This window comes from Xiphophorus couchianus, chromosome 2, assembly GCF_001444195.1.
Source record: "Xiphophorus couchianus chromosome 2, X_couchianus-1.0, whole genome shotgun sequence".
Taxonomy (NCBI): domain Eukaryota; kingdom Metazoa; phylum Chordata; class Actinopteri; order Cyprinodontiformes; family Poeciliidae; genus Xiphophorus; species Xiphophorus couchianus.
In genome coordinates this window covers 17,057,463-17,078,568 of record NC_040229.1, presented here as the reverse complement: position 1 = coordinate 17,078,568, position 21,106 = coordinate 17,057,463, and the positions used below count along the sequence as shown (strand labels likewise).

The 21,106-nt window shown below is 39.2% G+C and overlaps 2 protein-coding genes across 2 annotated transcripts in view; one reads left to right on the top strand and one right to left on the bottom strand.

Annotated features, from left to right (window-relative positions):
* Positions 1 to 10,418, top strand: part of wwox (WW domain containing oxidoreductase) — a 158,013-nt gene extending 147,595 nt beyond the window's left edge. The window contains exon 9 of the mRNA XM_028044352.1: positions 7,566 to 10,418. Coding sequence (XP_027900153.1) covers positions 7,566 to 7,757 — 192 coding nt within the window. The 3' untranslated portion in view covers positions 7,758 to 10,418. The remainder of the gene's footprint in view (positions 1 to 7,565) is intronic.
* Positions 8,387 to 21,106, bottom strand: part of LOC114161196 (transcription factor Maf-like) — a 49,371-nt gene continuing 36,651 nt past the window's right edge. The window contains exon 3 of the mRNA XM_028044361.1: positions 8,387 to 8,701. The gene's annotated coding sequence lies outside the window, so the exon portion shown is untranslated. The remainder of the gene's footprint in view (positions 8,702 to 21,106) is intronic.

Here is a 21,106-nt window from a genome sequence, read left to right as displayed (position 1 = left end):
GTTGCACTGATGCAATTAGGTGAGAGCAAAAAGGCAGATCACAGCCAATAAAGCAGCCAGTCCTCTTCATGTATAATTCAGATCTTTTATGGTGGGCTACGCACCCATATGGAAATCCTAAAGGAGGACTAAGGCCATTTCCAGGCAGAAAAAAAAGCCCCTTTAAAAGCTAATCCCTGCGCCAGAGTCCCACACTTTTTACTGTTCCTTTTTTAATGAATAGGTGTCCAATAAGGCCTTTTATTGTCTTAGCATATGTTGCTTTTATTAGGGGAAAATAATTAGGTTGTGCGTATCCCTTTGGAAGTCCTCTCAGGATAAAAATGAGATAGTTTCACAGTCGTTGCGCAAGTCCTTCTGATTCCCCATCATTTTCCCCTTGGATGCCCCGTGTCCTGTCGCCCTTACCTTCTCTCCTGCCTGCTTTTCTGCTCCTTCTCTTTGTCCCTTCTGTCTCCTTAATGTTCCCCTCCTCCTCTTGTCCTTTGCATTCCCTCCACTTCATTTCTCACTTCCTCTTCTATTGTTTCCTTAAACACGATGGTGGGGGTGGTGGTGGTGGTTGAGGTGGGGAGGGGGGTACATTAAATGTATACAGCAATGTCGCACTGGGCTGCACATTTCCACACATTTCCACACCCATGTAACAGATGAACAATCACCGTGTGGCAGGAGGCTGTTGATGACTGACACTATGTTGATCTTATCAGGTGCAAACTGGGTAAGTAGAGGGCCGCAGAGAGAAAGGGAGAGTAATCGTGCTTTGGCAGGTGGTGGTGGGGGGTGCTTTGTGTTGTGTTCTTGTCACTCCTGCAGAGTTTCCCCCTCTGCTCCTTCCTCTCTCTTTCTCATCCTCTACTACATCACTCCGCTTGCCTAGAAATGAAGACTGGCAACAAGGCTCATCTGTGATCTGGGACACCAGGGAAAGGGATCCATTTACCTCAAAGATGTCATACTGTAATCGTTTACCCCTGAGACCTCTGTTACAGAAACACGGTATGCCCGGTCATGTAAGTTATGGGCCAGGGGAGATGGGGCTGCAGGCGAATGAGGATCTGGAGATAGTTGATGGAAAAGAAGGAGCCGAGCTAAAAAGCAGAAGGGCAAGGCAAGCAGACAGAGAGATTGAACCTCATGATGAAGTAAAGGTCTGAGAACCATGCGGGTGGGAGGAGGCCGGTCCTTGTATACTGCCCTTAATGCTCCTCAGGGCAGCGTGCTGCCTTTAGGTGAGTATTAGCCGTCCGCCTGTGGGCTAATGGACAGACAAAATATAGTTTAGTCCATACAGATGACCAGAGTAGACTAATCACTGGGGAGACCTGTGATGAAGAGGCTTTGAGCTTTTGACCAAGCCATTCCTGGGGCTGGCTGAGGTAAATAGGTAAATAACCATAAGGCGCTCCCTTATGGACCAAAAGAAAAGTAATACTAATATTTTGTCGAATTGCCTCTAGCAAAGTCACAAATGTATTTCTGCATGTAGACATGATGGGAGCATTGCTCTCTGCTCTTCCCCACCACTCTGGACTCATCTGACCAAACGACCTCCTTCCATTGCTCAGGAGTCCTATCTGTCTGCTCTCTGGGAAGTTAAAGCATTTGTTCCTGATTAGTCTCACTAATCAGTGGTTTTCTTAAGTCTGCACAGCTGTTTAGTCCCAATTCCAACTCAATCCCTTTAGTTGTCTTCAGATTGTGTCTGTGGGTGTATTCTGAAGGGCCCGGAATGGTCAAGCCAAACTGTCAAAATCAGTTCTCATTGTTGTAGCTATGTGACAAAAATCACGTTGTTTTGTTCTCAGCTTCATGTCGTCGGCTTCTTCTTGTCACAAGCCCCTTGGCAAACCTTTCTAGCACATGTAATAAAACACAATGACGTGCACTGCAGCGGGAGGAGGAGCTCGGCTCTGTGTGTCTTGAGCACCGTGAAAAGTTTGTGCAAAAACGGACATTGAAAAACCACAAGACCACATGTTGACGGTTCAACTTTGGTCCGACCATGCTGGGTCCTTTACTGTCTGTCCCTTTACTGTGTTCCTGATTATTTTTTGTAGGGTAGATGATGCACCCTTCAGGTTTTACGAAGACATTAATTCCCTAAGAAACATGCCTCCTGAAATTTTCCACCTGCACAAATGTTGTCCTCAGAAAGCTTAAAGAAATGTTGATTTTGATCAGATTCAATGATTGCAAAAGTGTCTGGCTTTCGTGAAGCAAATTCTAAATATTTTGAATTTCATTATAAACTTTTTTGAAGCATGAACACAAAAAATGAAACATTCTGAGTCACACTGACCAGAAGTGCTAACATGCTATCCTAATCTGATCTTTGGTGTACCACAGTCGGGGTCACCGAGGCCACCTCAGATTCACTGCCGAGTGTCAGGGTGCTTTCTAAAGTGTGTGTGGAGGTGTTGTGAGTGCTAATCTCTTTTCATCTTGGTTGAGTGGGCAAGCTGAATGGATGGACAGCTTGTTTATCTGAGAGGGGACTGCATTACCCAGGATTCCTACCACAGCAAGGCCAGGCACGCTCAGCTGAGCCGTCAGCTTGCAGAGGGCTTCCCATGGCTGAGGCAAACAAGGATATGCACTTAGGTTTGCTTTCAGTGATTATTTATTAAATGTAAAATATCTTTAGCACAGATTAAAAATCAGACACTTCCATATATCTTAAACATCACAGGTTGGGAAAGAGAGAAAAAAAAAACATTCCTGAAACAGAATCACAATCAGATCAGAGTCCCACTTAGAGGGTAGCTACTCCACGAGGCCGGGCAGAGGGCTGAACCAAAAACTGAAAAACTGCACTCCTCCTAATCCCTCCACTGAGGCTGAAAACCAGGAATCGCTTTAACTGACACATACTGCAGCCATATTACACCTAATTTTAGAAAGTAACTTATTTCACCAACTTTAGAATTTGCTTTCTGTTGATGAGGAGAAAAAACATGTCATTTTCACGACACTTTTATTCAGATTTTGAACAAAAGTAAGAAAACAGCACTTGATTATTGTTTCTGTAAGCTTGCCAAGATCAAAATAAGTTTTCATAATAAAAAAAAATCCCTACTGCATATGCAAAGGGCGTTGACATGGCAAGCATGGACGTTTGCTGTAATGATCTGCAGTTGGTGCCATGAAGCAGCTTCCAAAACTGCGTCGTAGGCATGGATCGCTCTGCCAGCTTTAGTGCTGCCGCTGAACTGGAGTGCCATCACAGGGGTCAGCTGTTAAAAGCCGCCCCTATCTTGTGTCTCTCGCTCTCTCTCTCTGTCCTCTGCCTCAACCCTCGCCACTGGACAAATGCCAACTTGACAACAACTGACACAGATGGTGAGCAGAAACACAGGACAGGCAATGGAAGAGAACCACCCACAGGAGTAAGAAAACAGGAAGACTCTACACACACTGTCCAAGAGAGGATATTGCCTGACAATAATATCAACTCATTTATTTATTTATTTTTTTTACCTTTTTTATTTAACTCTTTTACCTTTTTTCTACTTTTTTTGTTTTTACTTTTCTTTCAGCGCATGCTATGTGAGGATTTAGGGATTATAAAAGTACCTGAAAGAACTGCAAGGTTTTACGCATGCATAGACTTTGGTATTTACAAGTTTGTATGTACAGGCCGAAACCAGACTGCGCTACAGAGATGGCTTATTTACACTCAGGTCGGAGGGAGAGGTTGATGCTGTAACTACAAATGTGAAGGGTCAAAGGGGTCACATGCATAGGGTCAGAGAAAGCTTGTACAGCTGAGTACAACTCTGATGACGAAGAGACAAAACGAAACACGGCAAATGTAAGAATACTGATTATTTAACGACAAAGCATCTTACCCGTGTACCTTTTTGCTTTGCGAATACACTCAGTATGACTTCTAGTTATTGCTCAACGCTTTATTGGGACATTTCTATTGCCAGTCCATGACATGAGGTTCTTGGATATTGGGTCAATATTTTGATTGGAAGACTTGGATCTGGTCCCAGAGCTTTTCCAGAGCTATAGTGCTGAATTCAACGGTAATGCAGGCTTGTACTGCTCACCAGAAAAACACTGTTACTGCAGGGTATATTTCCTTAGAAACAACGTTTATTATCCACAAAAAGCAGATATTCACAGAAGTAGTTTACACAGAACCTGCTGTCAGGTCTTTTTCTATCCTACTCTTTTGGTTTGCTGTCTTGCTGTAATCTATCTTCTGCTTTTGCATATTGTTAAGTTTTTGGATTCATTTCAGCGCACATTTTCTGTCACTTTGTCTTCTGTCCTTAGATTATTAATCTTTGCGTCTGATGGCATACTCAAGACTCTGAACTGTTAGGGTCATTATAATGTTCCAGATGTTCAAACTTTATTTTATTCAGCATATTTAACTTAATTTCTTTCAGTGCTTTGCAAAAGACACATACCTTTTCACATTGTGAATGTTTTTCACATTTTGTCACATTACTGACTTTCAACATTTTAAAAATTGCAAATCTGAAAATCTGATGGAGTTATATGCACTGGTTTTAGCCCACTTTACTTGGATGTCCATAAATAAAATGTAATCCAAGCAATTGCTGTCAGAAGTTACTAATGTGGTAAAACTAAATTTGCATCTGGGGCGTCATCCTGACGACATGATCCTCATAGTGAAACATGGGAAAGTGAATGTTATGCTTTTCTTCAGCAAGGAGGCAGGAACCCCAAATCATAAACCCAGAGCTACAATAGATTGGTTCAGATCAAAGCATATTCATGTGTCAGAAATGACCAGTAAAGGTCCAATTTGTGGATTTTTGGCAGACCTAACTCATATTCACACATTCTCTCCATGCAACTTTGTGTTAATCTATCAAAGAAAAACGCATTAAAGTTTAAGGTTATTATAACATGACAAATATGAAAAAGGTTCAAGAGATGTGGATACTTTTGCAAGTTGCTGTAACTCTTCAGCTGCAATTAAAGCTTTGTTCTTATCTGTTGAAGAAATTATTCGGGGTGACCAGAGTAAAATGTTGTAGGTTGTTAACTGTCAGCAGGCTGCTTGTTCAGAAAATGATCTTTTCATCGAGGAACTTTTTTTTCTCGCTATTCTACACAAATCTTAAATCTCTCATTTGTTCAGCTTTAAACCTTCCCTGAATTGATCTCGAGTTCAAGTTCACAGCTCTAGTTGGAAAAGAGCAAAACACCAAAGATGTTTCTCAGAAAAGTACTGTACACAAGGTAATGATTAACATTTAGCTGAAGAAGATAAAGACACACCGAAAGTTTGCAGACAGCTAAATTTACAGACCTCATCTACACTTAGAGATGGGTTGGAAATGGCTACTCTTTACCTTCTGCTTTGATTTCTTCATGTCTTACTTCTCTTTTCATTCATGAGCAGATACTCGCTTGTGCCATAAATGCACATAGAAATGCATTTCTGTGCAAAAAGAAGTGTAAAAGATTTTTGTTCATGCTGCCCGTACTTCTACCTCACACACACCTTACCTATCCTATCTGCAAATGCACATACACAATGATAAATGGCTGTGGTGGGTGGCTAAGCATGTTAATGCCTAATCTCATCAGCCTTATCTCTTACAGAGGTCACGAGATCAAGTGGTGTGGGGCTGAGCTAAACACCAAGAAGATTGTATAAGCAGTCTATGTAATAGTTTATCTGGCATGAACTGCACTGCTGCACTCTGGGTTTGCTTTCCAAAGAATGTAAAATCCAGATTCTAGAAGTTTCATTTGAAATTGTTGCTGTAGCAGTGTTTGGTAATTAAGCGCTCAGAAAGCCAACCGAGTTCAAGGTGCGTCGGCAACTCAAAGCCCTGCAGCGCCGAACTCCTCTATCGAGTTTGAAAGCAGTTTTGCTTCTCAGACGAGCTAAATCAGATGCCCTCAGTGAGGGAGATGAGTTAGACTGAGCGCTTGTGAACCTGTAACTCAGAGACATTGCTTGGCATTTAAGCGGCTTTGATATGGTGACATGTGACGTGGACGAAGTTATCGCCTGGCTGGCAGGTGAGACAGACAGCGGCCCACAGAGAGATGCAGCCGTTTCATCTGCTGTTTACCAGCTCGCTCATCACACACCGCTTCAAACACGCTCGGTCTGCTGCTGCTGCTGCAACGTTGCGGGGTCGCATCCTTGTGGATCTGAACACACAACTTACAGGAGGGGGTTGTCTGTGAGCTAGTTTGGTTCTATTGATTAAATAAGTTTTTTTTTAAAAATCCTCTTCCTGTTTTGTTTATTGCATATGCATTTTGCACATATTTATTTTTAAAAACAGAATCTTTTCACTTCATGTGTATTAGCCTCACAGCTGCTTTATGAAGCTGTTCAAACAGTTGGCATGTAACGCGTCTCCATTATGCATGCGTGTATATATCTGTGTGTTTGACTATTGCGCATATGGGCTCGTCTCGGTGCGTGCCAGTGCTCTGTGCTAAAACTCTCATCACTCTCATCGGGAGATAAAGTGGGCAAGCCATTTCATGTGGTCGTACAGAAGTCGTCTCCAGCCTCGGGTGTTTCGCAGGGAAGCTGTCACAGCAGCTTTTAGCCGGAGCTGCAACATGAAAGATCCCTCTTTGAGCAGTCGGGTTATGTGTGTAATTCTCTCTGACGTGTTTATTCAACTTTCATTTTCAAATGTCACAGAAATCTCTCCCCCCACCACCACCTCTAAGAATATCCCCGCTAATTACCGCCTGAAAGGACATGGTGTGTTAGAAAACTTAGCAGGTTGCGCCCATACACCCTTTCAGTTTTCAGAAACAACATAAAACTCTGTGAGTTTCTGAGTTTAAGACTTTATGATGCTCATAAATAAATGTACTTAGAGAAAATTAGTGAGGAAGCTTTCTGGTGTGTATGCGTGTGTGTGTCCTTACAGGAAAAAAATGCTCTTTTTTTTTTCTATAAGTAACTGACTTATAACTAAGATACAGAATTATTCTTGCATAATTTTCAACGCTTATATTTAACTTTAAAAGCCTGGCTCACCCTCTGTACACATAGTGTGAAAATATACATCTTAATTTCCACTGAAACCTATTTTTGTATTATTTACATAAAAGCTGCGTTTTCAGTGGTAATTCCCGTCCAGACTGGAGATGCTTTTACCCTTTCCCACTGTGTCTGTGCATCTGGAATTTTCACACAGAAGTCCTGTACATGCCAGGTAGAGAAGTAAATAAACAAATAAATATATGTACACAGATATATGTACAGTTATGTTTATAGGAGGCAGTCCTCATGGGCTGAGAGAAGGGTGAGACAGCTTGTGTGTGAAAGTCTTTTTATTTTTTTTTTCCTGTGGCCACTCAGTCCTGCTGTCTCCTCTTCCGGACTCCCTGCCTGTATGTGTTTATCTCATAAAAGATGTCTGGATGCTGCTTGCGTCCACCTTTCAGCCTTTCTCTGGGCAGGACACCTCTGAATGTCTGTGTGCGAGTAGATGAGTTCTCCATGTTTTGTCTCCTCCTGCAGGATGAACCCAACTAAGTCGTCCAGTGCCACTTATTGTGTCCTTTTTTTTCTTTTCTTCCTTTTACTTCTACAGCAACAAGGTGCTGCCACCACGGTATACTGCGCTGTGGCCCCAGAGCTGGAGGGGTTGGGCGGCATGTACTTCAACAACTGCTTCCGCTGCCAGTCGTCCAACCAAGCCCAGGATCTGAGCAGCGCCGCCGGCCTGTGGGAGCTGAGTGAGCGCCTGGTTGCAGAGCGATCAGTCGGGATCCAGTCCCTCTAACGGACTGAGATCCAGGATGGTGTGAGGAAGAAGTCAAAGAGGAAGCTGTTGATGTTGACTTGGGGTGAACTTAATAAAAGACTCTGACTGCACTATACAAAAACTGCCAAACCACAGAGGTCTGCATGGATATGTCACATCACTACAGGGCTAAAACACGCTACATACACAGTAAGGAGGGGGTTTCATTTACAGCTTAAGTTCAGGTGTAACTTTCTTTTGTTACTTTACAGTAGGAAGTAGGGAACTTAGAAAGAATAGTTATTTTTATCTGCTGTCGTCTTGTAACCCTTTAACCACACAAAGTTCATTAGTAAGCATAGAGTCGGATTGCAGTGATGGCGCTATATAAGAAATATTATCTTCCAATTGAATGTCTTTGTAATCAGTATCATTTTGGTGACAGAATTTGGTGCAGATGTTTCTGCCGACATACAGAGTCTAACTGAGAAATAAAAAGTAGAGAGCATAGGACCCTTACGAATATATAAACACGCTAGAGGTATGTTTCTTATGACTATTTACATTATTCTGCAATAATTTAATCTTTATCAGTGTCCTTACTTGTTGTCTGTACAGTATTTACATCCACCTGATTTGCAGAGGGCATCCTAATTTTCTTCTTGCTATGGTTTAGCTTCTGTACTAAATCTGAATTACAATTTGGAGATTTATGGAATGATATTTTACCACTATGTAAGAGTCTTATTTACAAATACCAGGATCTTTCGTTTTCCCCATGTCTCCTCTTGCTGTTGGACGAGAATTTGCGATTTCAGTTTGTTGTTTTGTTTTTAAATTGTAATCTTTAGTGTCAAGCCTCTGTATTTGGGTTGGGTTGTCCTGAAGCCGCTGGGAGGGCGAGTCGCTTTTGAGACATTGTGCTTCATGGCAGTCCAGGTGCCGTAGGTCGTTCATAAAACAGCATTCCAGTGTCATAATATCTGAAATTAAAAGAAGAAAGGGAAAAAATAAACATGGGAAAACATTCAACAAATCCATGTGCTTGTTTTTTAAACCAAATTCTAAAAGTACATTCATTTGTAGGCCGTTAGTTGGTGATATTTGTGTAGGAAGGTGAGGAATAACTTAATATATCACTGTTATACACTCTAGCACACATTAGATGCAAACAATCACATTATTGAACCTTTAGATTTAAGGTCTGTGTTAACACAGAAGCTTTTACACCATGTGTTGAAAGGACAGATCAGTCAATCATACAAACAGCCTCGCACATAAATTTTCAGTGGCCTTTAAAGCTGGAAAATCATTTCAAAAGAGCTGTATTACATTTCTAACCTGCATCATAAGTGATTAGATAATTATCTTTTTATCAAAATATAAGGACAAGAAACAAATTTATTGAGAAACACAGGGATACATGTGGTAGAGTCCATCTAGTTATTAGCCTTGTTACCGTGGTAGTTAGAAAAACGAGTTTCGAATCAGCAATAGAATGGTGAGCAATTAATACTGAAGTTAACATGATTTGGTAATTTTCTCACTTTAAAATCCCTCAGATTTAAAATAGTTTGCCATAATTAATAAATGTATTTGTACATCAACTTGCACATATAGCATCGTCCAGTTTTTCATTTAGTTTTAGAACAAAGTTCTGTTACTTTAGTTTTATGCATGACTGTGTGTTTCTCGAGTTTGTTAAATTGCATGTTTTAAGTAAGTCAGTTTGTGTCTGCTTTTATAAAATGGTATTTTTTAAAAGCATAAACTAGGTTTAACAAATTAGAGTATGTGACATTGTTTCATAAGCTGACCCAGATTAAATATTTGTGTCACTGTAATTTGGAATACAAAACATTGCAGTTAATGTCAGACAGAAAATTAAAGGTAGATTATCCTCAGTTGTTTGGAAGGAAATAAGTGAGTAAAAAGATCAACAAAACCACAAATAATAATAATAACCTAAGTCATTTTTAGATAAAAAGATTAAATGCATTTTAATCCCTTAAAATTAAATACTTTTACACTTGAAGCAAATAATATTCCAGGAAAAGTGACCGCCCTGCAGCGGTGCTGTGTCCTGCAGGTGTCTTATCATTGTCCTTTCACACCACTGGACCCACGTCAGAGCACGGCAGCATCTGACACGTTCACACTCTAGAGTTAACTCAGAAACATTTTCACTAAGTTATGAATCGACTGGGATTGCACCTGAAAATTAAATAAAAATATAGAATGAAGTTTTTCCAAATGACAGCTTCATTTTAGAGAACAGCTCAGGAAGCTGTTCTGAGAAACTTAACTGAATGAAGTCCCATTAAACACTATTGTAGTTTTAAACTACAAAAAAAAAATGTATGAGTGCTGTCCATGGTGCTGATTAGGCTCTTAACATTTTATGAATATTTTAAAAATAAATATAAAAGTTTATATTTTAACCCTGCAGATTGTTGAACCTCTACATGAACCTCTGTGGGGGATGATTTTACAAAATGGTTCACACCTTGCAGACAGTTCTCCACGTTGTTTACCTACATTTTGCCTGTTGTTTGATAAAACGTATTATTCCTATTCTTTATTGCTCAGTCTTACAGCGATGGCAGAAAGGCTGTACATCTCTTCAAAAGTATTCATGCTTCTCGAACGTTTTTATATATTTTGCAATAAACATGACTTCTCTGAATTTTCAAATGATAATCTCGAAATTATGTCATGCATACTTTGCATCCAGTCACCCTGGAACCACCTTCTGCTGCAATCACAGCTACTGATATGTTTGCACCACCTTTGGAAATGAGGAGGCTGAAAACTTTGTGCACCTTTTGAAAATAGTTCAAGCTCAGTCATTTTGGATGGAAACATTCTGTGAACATTAATTGTAAAATCTTTCCACAGATCCTCAGTTGTCTGGACTCTGATTTTGGTCATTCTAACACATGAATATGGTTTGATTTGAACTACTATAAACTATTCTCATTCGATATGTTTAATATTCTTTAACTTTTTTTCCTATTTCTGTTGGAGAAAAGCCTCTCCACAGTATGATGCTGCCACTACTATGGGGACATTATGATCAGATATGCTTGTCTTTGATGGCCTTGCGAAAATTTTGGTTACATCTGACCAAAGTAAATGAGACTTCTTGTGGTTTTATTTCAGTAATGGCTTTCCTTTTATCATTCTTCTGTTAAGGCCAGATCTGTGGATTGTGATGAATGCTTGTGCTGTTTGCAGATCTCAGAGGCACCTTCAGAGCTACCGTTGGTGTCTTGGTTGCCTATTTGATTATTGCTTGCTTTACCCGGCCTGTCAGTTCAGGCGGACGGACTTGGTAGTTTTGCAATTGTGTCAAACTTTTTCCATTTCCAGAATATGGATTGAAGAACGCCCCATGAGATGTTCAAAGCTTGAAATAATGTTTCACAATGTCATCCTGCTTTAAACTTCCCCACAACTTTTTCTCAAACTCTCTGGCATGTTTCTTGGTCTTTATAATTCTGTTTGGTCTCTATTCAACCCCTAAACTATCACTGAATTGAACACAGACAATTGAAGGCCGTAGGCTACCCCAGATATTATCTACAGCAGGGGTCTCAAACTCAGTTTACCCGGGGGCCGCTGGAGGTAGAGTCTGAGTGAGGCTGGGCCGCATTCATACACACGGTCTCCTCAGCCGAACCTTTCTGATTGCCTATTACCATATTTGGCCGTAGTCAGGCGCTGTAACAGCCGTAATTGTTTAGTGTCTCTTTAAGATACTCTAGTATTGCTAATGATGTCAGAAGTATGCGCCACGGCTTCTCTGTAGAGAGCGTGGGAGAAACGTGCTAGACGGACATGTTAGCTCCCTAACTTTTTAGTAATGTTACGGGTTGTTTGGACGCTGCTCAATTTTCATGTCTGATAATATAGCAGCCGTTCAACTGGGCTTTGTAAGGTTGGTGAAGAGCGTATTTATTAAAGGACAACACTGTGGAATTCCCAGTACCAGTGTGGTTGTGAGTTTTTGACCGTCCTGACGAATCTGCCGCCTCCTCTCCTCCCTTAAATACAACCCAAGCGTTACAGCGCCTAACCTTAATTACGTTACACTGATCAGCAACTTCCGGGTCTAGACTGGATGCTGAAGCACGTGAAGCGGGAGCGGCCGCGGAAATTGCGCATGTACCGCATGCAAATAATGACAAATAGAAAATGCAAATAGGCCCGGCCGATGTCCCGCCCCCGAGAGCAATATACTCCACTGTGATTGGTAAGTTCGTTCAGCTCCGCACACAACACTGAAAAGTGCCAATTATATCAAACTCGCGGGCCGCACTAACATTAAACTTTCATATTAAGGCGGGGGCCACAAACTATCGTCTCGAGGGCCGCAGTTGGCCCGCGGGCCACGAGTTTGAGACCCCTGATCTACGGATACCAAAGGAAAGAGGAGTAAATACAAATACATATGTGTACAAAAAAAAAGAAAAGGAAATCAACTCATCCTTTTTCTTCCACTATACAATAATGGTCTTCCATATAAAATTACAATAAAATTAAGTTTGTGGTTACAACATGAAACATTTGGTGAAGGTTCAAGGGATATGAATACTTTCACAAGGCAACATAAATGAAGAATTTGCCATGTGCTCTCTATTTACCATGTCTGTGTGTGACTACTGCCTGAATAATTTATTGGCTCATTTAAGAGAAATTTATTTCAGGAAGCTTTTCACTGGACAGGAGACAAAAGGAGAATTCTCTGATGGTGAACAAACAGCTTGATGTCTGCGGTGGTCTGCAGTGCAGCGACCGCAGATCTCTGGGTGGGTCCCTGAGTGGATAGGGAGGGTCCTGCCTGGCTTTCATCCTATCGATCAGACCGTATCGGAATCATCTGATAGCTAATCGATATGCTACACTTCCTCTCTGCAAGCAGGAAGAAGAGAGAATCATGGCTTTCATGAGAGGTGCACCTTGATCCTTTGACCCCAGACTCAACTCGCCCTCTCCCCCCTCCACACCACTTCATTTCCTAGTTTCTCCCTCTTCATTTCCCCTGTCCCTGTATCGCTCTCTCCTGTAATAACACAGCCTGCTCAACAGTATAATAACCGAAAGTCAGTGTAAACCAAATAACCAATATACTCTGAAATGTTATTTTAATTTGTTGGATTTACAGCTGATTTTTTTTCCCCTTCACTGGGTTTTTTTCAATTTAGGCAGTAATTGTTTACGACACACCATTTCATTTTCCATTATTGTTTTTATTTCTTCTTGTGATTAATTCCACCTTTCAGAGAATAATTATGAGAGGATTGATTTGATTATGCCTTTGTTCTGCTCCTATTGGCTAAATTGACTGAAGGAATGCCATGTTGCCATTTCAAGCGGATATATTTAATGATCACAATCAATGTTAAAGCTCTCTCCGGACTCAACTAACCCAATAAATATCTGCCAGGAGGAACTTTACCATCTTACTACGGTAGGCAATAAAAGTCTTACTCTCTGCTCTCCCACCTCCCTTGCGCTGTCTTTTCATCTTGTCCTTCTGAAGATGGCTCCAGGATTGAAATTGTTGATCAAGTTTCATAAAGTATCACTGGATGTGAGTCAATGGAAATATTGTTTTCTTTCAATATCTAACTATGTGCTTTGCTTGCAGATTGTTTTTTTTTTTATTTGGAGTGCAAGACTATAATGTAATTCAAGCATCTCCCTGGAACTACTTTGGAATTGATTAGCACAGTTTAATAATAATGGAAAAAAGATATCTGTATTGCAGATTTTTTTTTTGGATTACTTAAATGCAAGAAAACAGAAAGTTTATTTTTTTTACCATTTATTTTTCTCCCTTGGCAAAAACACTCGAAAAGCCTTAAAAGAAATATTTAATTTTATTTCTATAACATAATCTGACACTGAAAAGTCCAGCTTTTAATTTGAGTATGTTCCTTCTGGGTCGGCATATAAATTTATTTTTAAGAATATCACCAGTTCAACCATTTCTCTTACCCTCAGCAGGCTCTTTAAAATAAATGAAAGTGGAGCTTCTATTAAATTTCTATTTCTTAAAGTTGATCTTATTGATCAATATTTGGTTTTTAAGAGACATGTAAAATCTGCAGCAAGAAGTGGACGAGTCTCCATAACCATCATTGCCTGTGTTTGTTATGTAGGTTTTCTAGTCACAGGATCATTTACTTCCTCTCATTGACTCTTTTTGTAAAAGACAGTGAAATTAAGATGAAAGATTTCTGTTAAGCACACACACACACACACACACACACACATCTATGTTGACTTACTGTAACTATTAGCAAGAAATGCGTGAAAATGCATATCAGAGAAAACAAAATCCCCACAACATAGTAGGTTGGCAAACATCAGTGTTCACATATTTGACTTTGGTTTTAGCTATAATTTCATCTGGGAATTAAAAGTTGGATTTTTCATATTTCTTAATGTGAAATTATGGAATAATAAAAGACTATTTTACAATTTTTCTTTCACATATTTACCAAAATTGGGTGTTCTGCATATATTTATGCTAAATATGTACTATTTCTCCTTTTTCTGAAAATCTAGCAAATTTACTAATTCACTCACTTCTTAAACAAGAAATCACAAAAGTGATGTGTGGTAAAGTGGATGTTTTTATTCCCCACCTTACCTCAGTCTCTCATTTGGTCATTTATAAGTGGCTTTAGAAGCAGTATTTGAATCCAGATTCCTGGCATGCACTGATTTCCAATCAAATGCACTTATTTTCCCCTGTAGATCTGCTTGTGCAATCTATAACTTTCTGTTTTTTTCTTTATTGAAGTCCCAACACAGTGCCTTTGAGGAAATACTTCCAGCTCCAAATCCCCAGTGCGTCCTCACTACAAGACAGCGTGACCTTGTAAACCCTGAGTTATTTTACTCACCTATTGTGTGAGGATAGAAAGAAAAGGTAAGAGAAAGGGGTGAAGAGAAGGACTGGGTGAGGCAGAGAAGGGGGGAAAGAGCCCCTGCCTGTCACAGCTTTCAAACACAAAGAAAAATGAGCACTTGGGCTGAAGTACAATTATTAGCCCCTGTCTACAGATTCATCACACCATAGAGAGGCAGGAGGGAGCGAGGGCGGAGTGGAGCAATAGGCTGAGTGGAGAAACAGTGGAAAAAGAACTGTGTGGGTAACAGCGAAGCTGTGCAGATGAAAAAGACAATGAGGAGGAGAGAAAAGTGCAAGCAAATAGAAACAGGGGCTGTTACATTGTAAATGCAAAATGAAGTATGCAAAGCTGCTGGGGAGCTGCGAGAGTAGAGGGGAAGGCAGATTTTTGGGAAATAAAAGAAGAAGAAAGAACACAGCAGAGGTAGAGGTAGAAGAAGGTAAAATGAAATAAGAGGATTTGTCAGACCAGTGGTTGGTGGCAGTAATAAAGCCCGCTAATCTGAGGGGAAACGCTTGACTGCTCACACACTGACTCTCTTGACGCCACACTTTACCACCAGGCCAGGCCAAGGTCACACACACCCACACGCAATCATCCCAGTCCAAACACACACATACAAAGGTGGAGCAAAGAGGAGCGGCTTACATACGGCTTCAAATCGGTTGTGTTTATGTATGATTCTAAACTTTGTACAATCACTTCACCCATCGCTGCAACTCACATGTTCTGTTTGCCTCACAATGTTTTTTTTTTCTTCTCTCTGTCACTCATCATCTTCACAAAACTCCCCATGCAGCCATGTTGATTTTGAAATCTCATTTTTCTCCGTTTCTTAACTGGCTCCGCGGTGCAGATCAATACCTATCAAAACTATTACATAAATACATCTGTCATGAGCAAGATAGTAGAGCAGGGACGCGGTGTTTCTTGCTGAAGCCATCGTAGGGCGAAAGGAGGGATTCAGTACACGCTCTCAGAGGACAGTAAGTGTTATTTTGTGTGACCAGGTGTGGCAGGAGCTGCAATAGGTTGTTATTGAGCCTTGGTAAATGACCCGTAACCTGCAATACCACACACTAAGCCTCCAACTGCAGCTTTGTTACTGTTACTGTGTCACTTCCTGTGTTCGTATGTGTGCTTTTTCTCAGACTTTACATGTCTAATAGAAAAACTACAAAAAGGTACAAAAATAAATTATTTTACAGCTACACAACAATTGGGATCACAAAATCTAAATCAACATCTGCTTAAGTAAGGATTCTTTGATGCTGGTTTTTGTACGCTGTTGTATTTCATTTGAGCTCTGCTTGCCAGCAACATTTGGCCGTTTGAACAGACTTTCCCTGTCTGTTACGCTCACACCTGATCCTATTAGTGACAAAGAAGCTAAATCTCAGGGAAAGTGGTGAGCACAACATGATGATGGAAAAGGGGAATCAATACCAGCATTACAACACTCAAAAATAATTGTTAATAATAGTAATAATGATGTCATGTTTTCCTAATATCATCCTTGAGTGCTTCTTTTGTTACAGAAGATTTTGCTTAAATTATAACAAAGTTTAAACAATGGAAAAAAATTATTTTCTTACAAAATGCCATCTGTCATGATAAATGATTACAGACAAACAGATAAACAATACATGAGATGTGAAGAAATTTTTAGACATGATACAATAAGACCAACAAGTATGGAAAACAATTAGTTTGACCTCATGAGTTTAGACTTTCTCAATCTTCATCAATATTTCCACTGTGTATTTCTGAGTTTCAAAGTTTTTCTTCAGGGTTTTTATGCTCCTTTTCCATCCAGTTCCAAGTTATTCTCTAAGGAGTTATTTTTAGTGTTTTCAGCTACAACTACTGAACTCTGAGCTTTGACTCAGCCAGGAAGAAAAGTGACTCTACCTGAATGAAAGTTGTGTAGACATAACAGAAAACAAATCAGATTTGGATTTTCAAGAAAAAATTACGGTTTCCTTAAAACAATTTGTGAAAACATGTTTTTTTCTTTATCACCAACAAAAAGATACCCAAAGTACTATTAGATGACAATATGGCATCTGAAGAGCTTACAGAGAAGCACCTCTAAGATCCTGTGTGACATTTTTGCAAGATATTTTTTACCTATTTGACCAGCTGTAGATTATTTTTATGCCTGACATTTCCACTTTTGTCCCTCAAATGTTCACTTTCCTCAATTTTTTTACAATTTTCTGTTAATGCCAATGACTAATAAAGCAGCAATACCCAAAGAAAAACTGTGAAAGAACTTTAGAAAGCTTTAGAAATGTTGATTAAAACACTTGGATAACAGATAAAGCAGTTTTATTCTTCTCAGGATTGATTACAAACAAGCTAAAGAAAGCCCATGGGTAGAGAGAAGGCTCAGTTGTGACTTATGAAGTTGGTTGTTTGATGAGTTTCAGAAGTCAAGTCTGTTGCTTTCATGAAATTAACCATTATTTAAGGTAAATGTTACAGTTTAGCATCTGTTGGGACTGAGATGATGGACGTTTAGCTATAATTTCAAAGTATCAAAGGCAAAACAGACAGAAACTGTTCTGGTGTTCCATTGATCTGTGTCTTCTGGAGATAAGTTTTTCTTTTTCTTTTACTCTCCAGAATTAGATTTTTTCCTCTAATCATCCTTTGGCATTTTTCACACCTCACTTTTTACCGACAACGCTGATTAATGGTGCGATACAGATTTACATGTCATGCTGAAATAGCACAATAACCTGCACGCAGATAATCACCTCATTGAGAAACACTCTGGCTTCTCTCCATTCACAATTACTATTGTGTATTTTATCATAAAACCAGTCTCCAACAATGCGCCTAATGGGCTTATTGGCAGCCGACCAGAACCTGCTTGTAAATAATTCTGATGGTGTTTGGGTCTAATAAATTACACTCATATATGCAAACACAGTAAAATCATAACAATTTCCAAATGTGTGCATGGGCAGAGGTGGGGTGGTGAAAGGCGAAGAGATTTATGCTGCTTGCAGTCGGCCGGCTTCATCACTCACTCAGCCATCTTCAACTTTTTTTTTTATTTGTTTAATTTCCAAATGTGATTGCTCCGCCACTCCCCCTCTTCTAGCTGATAAATGCAAAGGATCATGGGTAGAGGGGAGCAAGATTAATACACATAATTTTTTTTAACTGGACAATCATACCCAGCCCCCATAGCCCTCTTAAAATTAATAATAAAAAAGTAATGCGGTTAGAGTGCTCTGAGGAGTAAAAGCCATTTCTGCCGGAACATGATGTAACCAACCGCTGCAATGTAAACTGATATGAGGCAGCATTTTCTTACTGTTTGGATTTGAAAGCCTTTTCATCAAATAAAAAAATATAATAAATTAAAGTGCTGGTTTAAGAGTGGTGTATGTGTTAGAGTGTATGAAAACAAATTCAAATAACAGTACTTGTAAAAAGTAATCTGTTATTAATAACTATATTACAAAAACGAGCCTTAAGGATGATGCATTACACCTTTTAGAGGGATCGCAACAATTATTTTCTTACATTCAAGAATAAGAAAATTCACAGTTTTGGCACATTTTCAAACTGCAACTATGAGTAAAACAACAGAAAAACTTCAGACTATGCATGAAGTAGGCTCCAGAATATGCAAATAAACAACCTTTGCCCTGCAGCATCTGAATCCTTTATCCTTTATGTCATATTGAATATTGAACTAAACTTTATCTTCTGTTTCTCCTTTAGAGAAAAATATGTTTTAGATGTCATGCCTGAAAAGATATATTTTCCCAAAATATTTTTATGTATTTCTCAGGATTTTAGGCATAAAAGAAAACAAAAAATCAATACAAAATCAAGTATTGATCTCTTTCTTTAAAAATCTAATAATTAAACGTGGAGCTTTTTATTTAACAGCCTCGTCCCCAAGCAACACTGACATGTTTCTGAATAGCTGCATTTGAAATAAAGCTACAGAATGGAGCGTATTCTGACATAGAGCCTGAACATCGCTCTCTTTAAAAAACATTATACAGCTACAACAGTAAGAAAGTGCATTTATTTCCGTAACCATGATAGGGCTAACTAATAAACCTGGTTTATTTCATAAGTTTATTAAATAAACTTATTTATTCTCTAGTCATTTGACGGAGAGAACCTTGTGTTCTATTTAAGTACACACATGCACACACACACACACTAAAGTCTAATAAATTTAACTTTTGTCGTGCAAACGCAAAACCAATTATTTCTACAAGTTTATTAGTGGGATACCTAAGATTCTATTTTTAAAATTATTGATCAATATATGTGCTTCCTTGTTTGTTTGTTTTTTTCTCTTTCTTACACTTTAAGACTTTAAAAAGCTTTTGCTTTTAGAAACTGACAAACAGTATATTTGGGAAAGAAAGGTGGATTAAAACTGACAATTATAACTAAAATAATAACGTAGTCAATCTTGTGATGCAGCCTGCGGAGGAACACATTTGCACCTTTGGAAGAACAAAAATGTACATTGATGCGAATTGCTACAGTGTGTACGTTATAAATGGGGGTAGAAGAGTCACCTCTCAAAAACACACTCACATACCTACGAGATTAATTACAAGGGCCGTGAATCACTGTGCAATTAATTAACTCATCCCCAGTAATGAGTGTGTGTGTGTGTGGGGGGGGGGTCACCCAGACAGTCCCTCCATCTCTTCACCTCTCGGCCTGTCCCCTCTCTAATTGCTTCCCTCTCTATTAAAATGCAGTCTGTTGTGACATCACTCAACCCTCCGATAGAGCAAGGCCAGTGTGCTGGACAAGCCACACACACACACACACACACACGCCTGCGCACGCCCATGCCCGCACACCCCCACACACTTTTCACAGAGCACAAACTGGGTGGGTTTAAAGGAAGATGTGAGACGCTGGGAGAAAACTATAAAGATTTGCCTCCTTGAAAGTGAGACAGAGCGAGTGGAGTGCCAGCAGAGAACAGTGCCACGCTGAGAAAAATGAAACGCTGATGGTCCACAGGGTGCTTTAAATCCATCGAATCATTCCAGAAAGCTACTGAGCCACTTTCACATCCGATAACTCCCTGTGCTTACACAGGTTTGTTTGTGTCATAACCCTGGTGAGTCATTGACAGAACAGAAGGAAAACTGTTTGGGTTTTTGTCATCGTTGCTTGATTTAATTTGTGGATTATGGTTGGAGGTCGCAAACTTCATGAAGAATTTCATCAACATCTAATGATTTCAGTACGTAATGTCTCTTCAGTAGACAGGATATGAACATAATCACTCCGAATGACGTCTGACATAACTTTAGAAAATATTTGTTTCTCGTAAATAGGAGAAACAAAGACGGTTTTAAGCCTTGATGTGCAGAAAAAGTTACAGTTCCATGTTGGGGTTTGTTTAAAATGATTTAAAAAGTTTGTCAGATTTTAAACTTTCCTTGCATGTTAGTTACAAAAGAAATTCAACAATAAAGAAAAGACTTTTAGGTAAAAAAACCCCCCCAAAAAACAAACTTGGTTTGTTGTAGTTTGAAGGAAAAAAAAGTTTTTATCTTGAAAAAGTTAAGACAAATTGCAACTCTCTTAAATCTTGACATTAACACACCAAACATATTTTGTTCTTGCTGTTTCTTGCTTATTGATATTTTAAAAAATGTCATTATTGTAGATCACCTACACATATTAGATGTGTGCAAAAAGATGCACACCAAATGTGGAGTGTGCATTAGCACCGGACAGAGATGTGTAAAATATCTTAAAATTATTTATTTTTGATTTTTGTTCATGTTCAGACAAATCCCATCTTTAATTTACAAGCATTTACAGTAGATAGATTTAATAAATAGTGAGCTCCTTAAAGATTTGTAAATGCAGATTTTTTCCCTCACTCTTAAATGCTCCACATCATCTAGTGACTTAATGCAAGAGACATAATGTGTTTAAATAAAAAAAATGTTTTTTAAATGATGATATATCATTAAGGGGGAAGATAATGATCCAAACCAAGCAGGAAAAAGGAAATCCCTTTTGTTCTTAAGAACTATTTGCATCACCCTTGCTTTCTACAACTTCTGTCAAATCTCAGTGATAACAGTATTTCACATCACTGTCTGATCTTTTCTTTTAATTCAGCCACATTGGAGGGATTTTGAGCACGTAAAAACAGTTTCAGTCACAGCATCTAAAGGGGATATACAGTATATATGCATTTATTTATTTATCTTGTTACTTTATAATGATCAGTGTGTCTAGAAAGTTTAAATTAGTAAGAGATGTTTTCCTTCTCCCTGGGGAATAAATATATTGTGACAAATGGGGCCATTTTTCTCTGCATCTCCTCAGACTAGGAAAGACAAGAGAAACTGTTATCCTGCCAGGGCAGGAGAAAGATGCAAGAAAACAGCTGTTGCAGCGAACCTGACCACTTTTACAGTCCGACGATTGTTCAAAAAT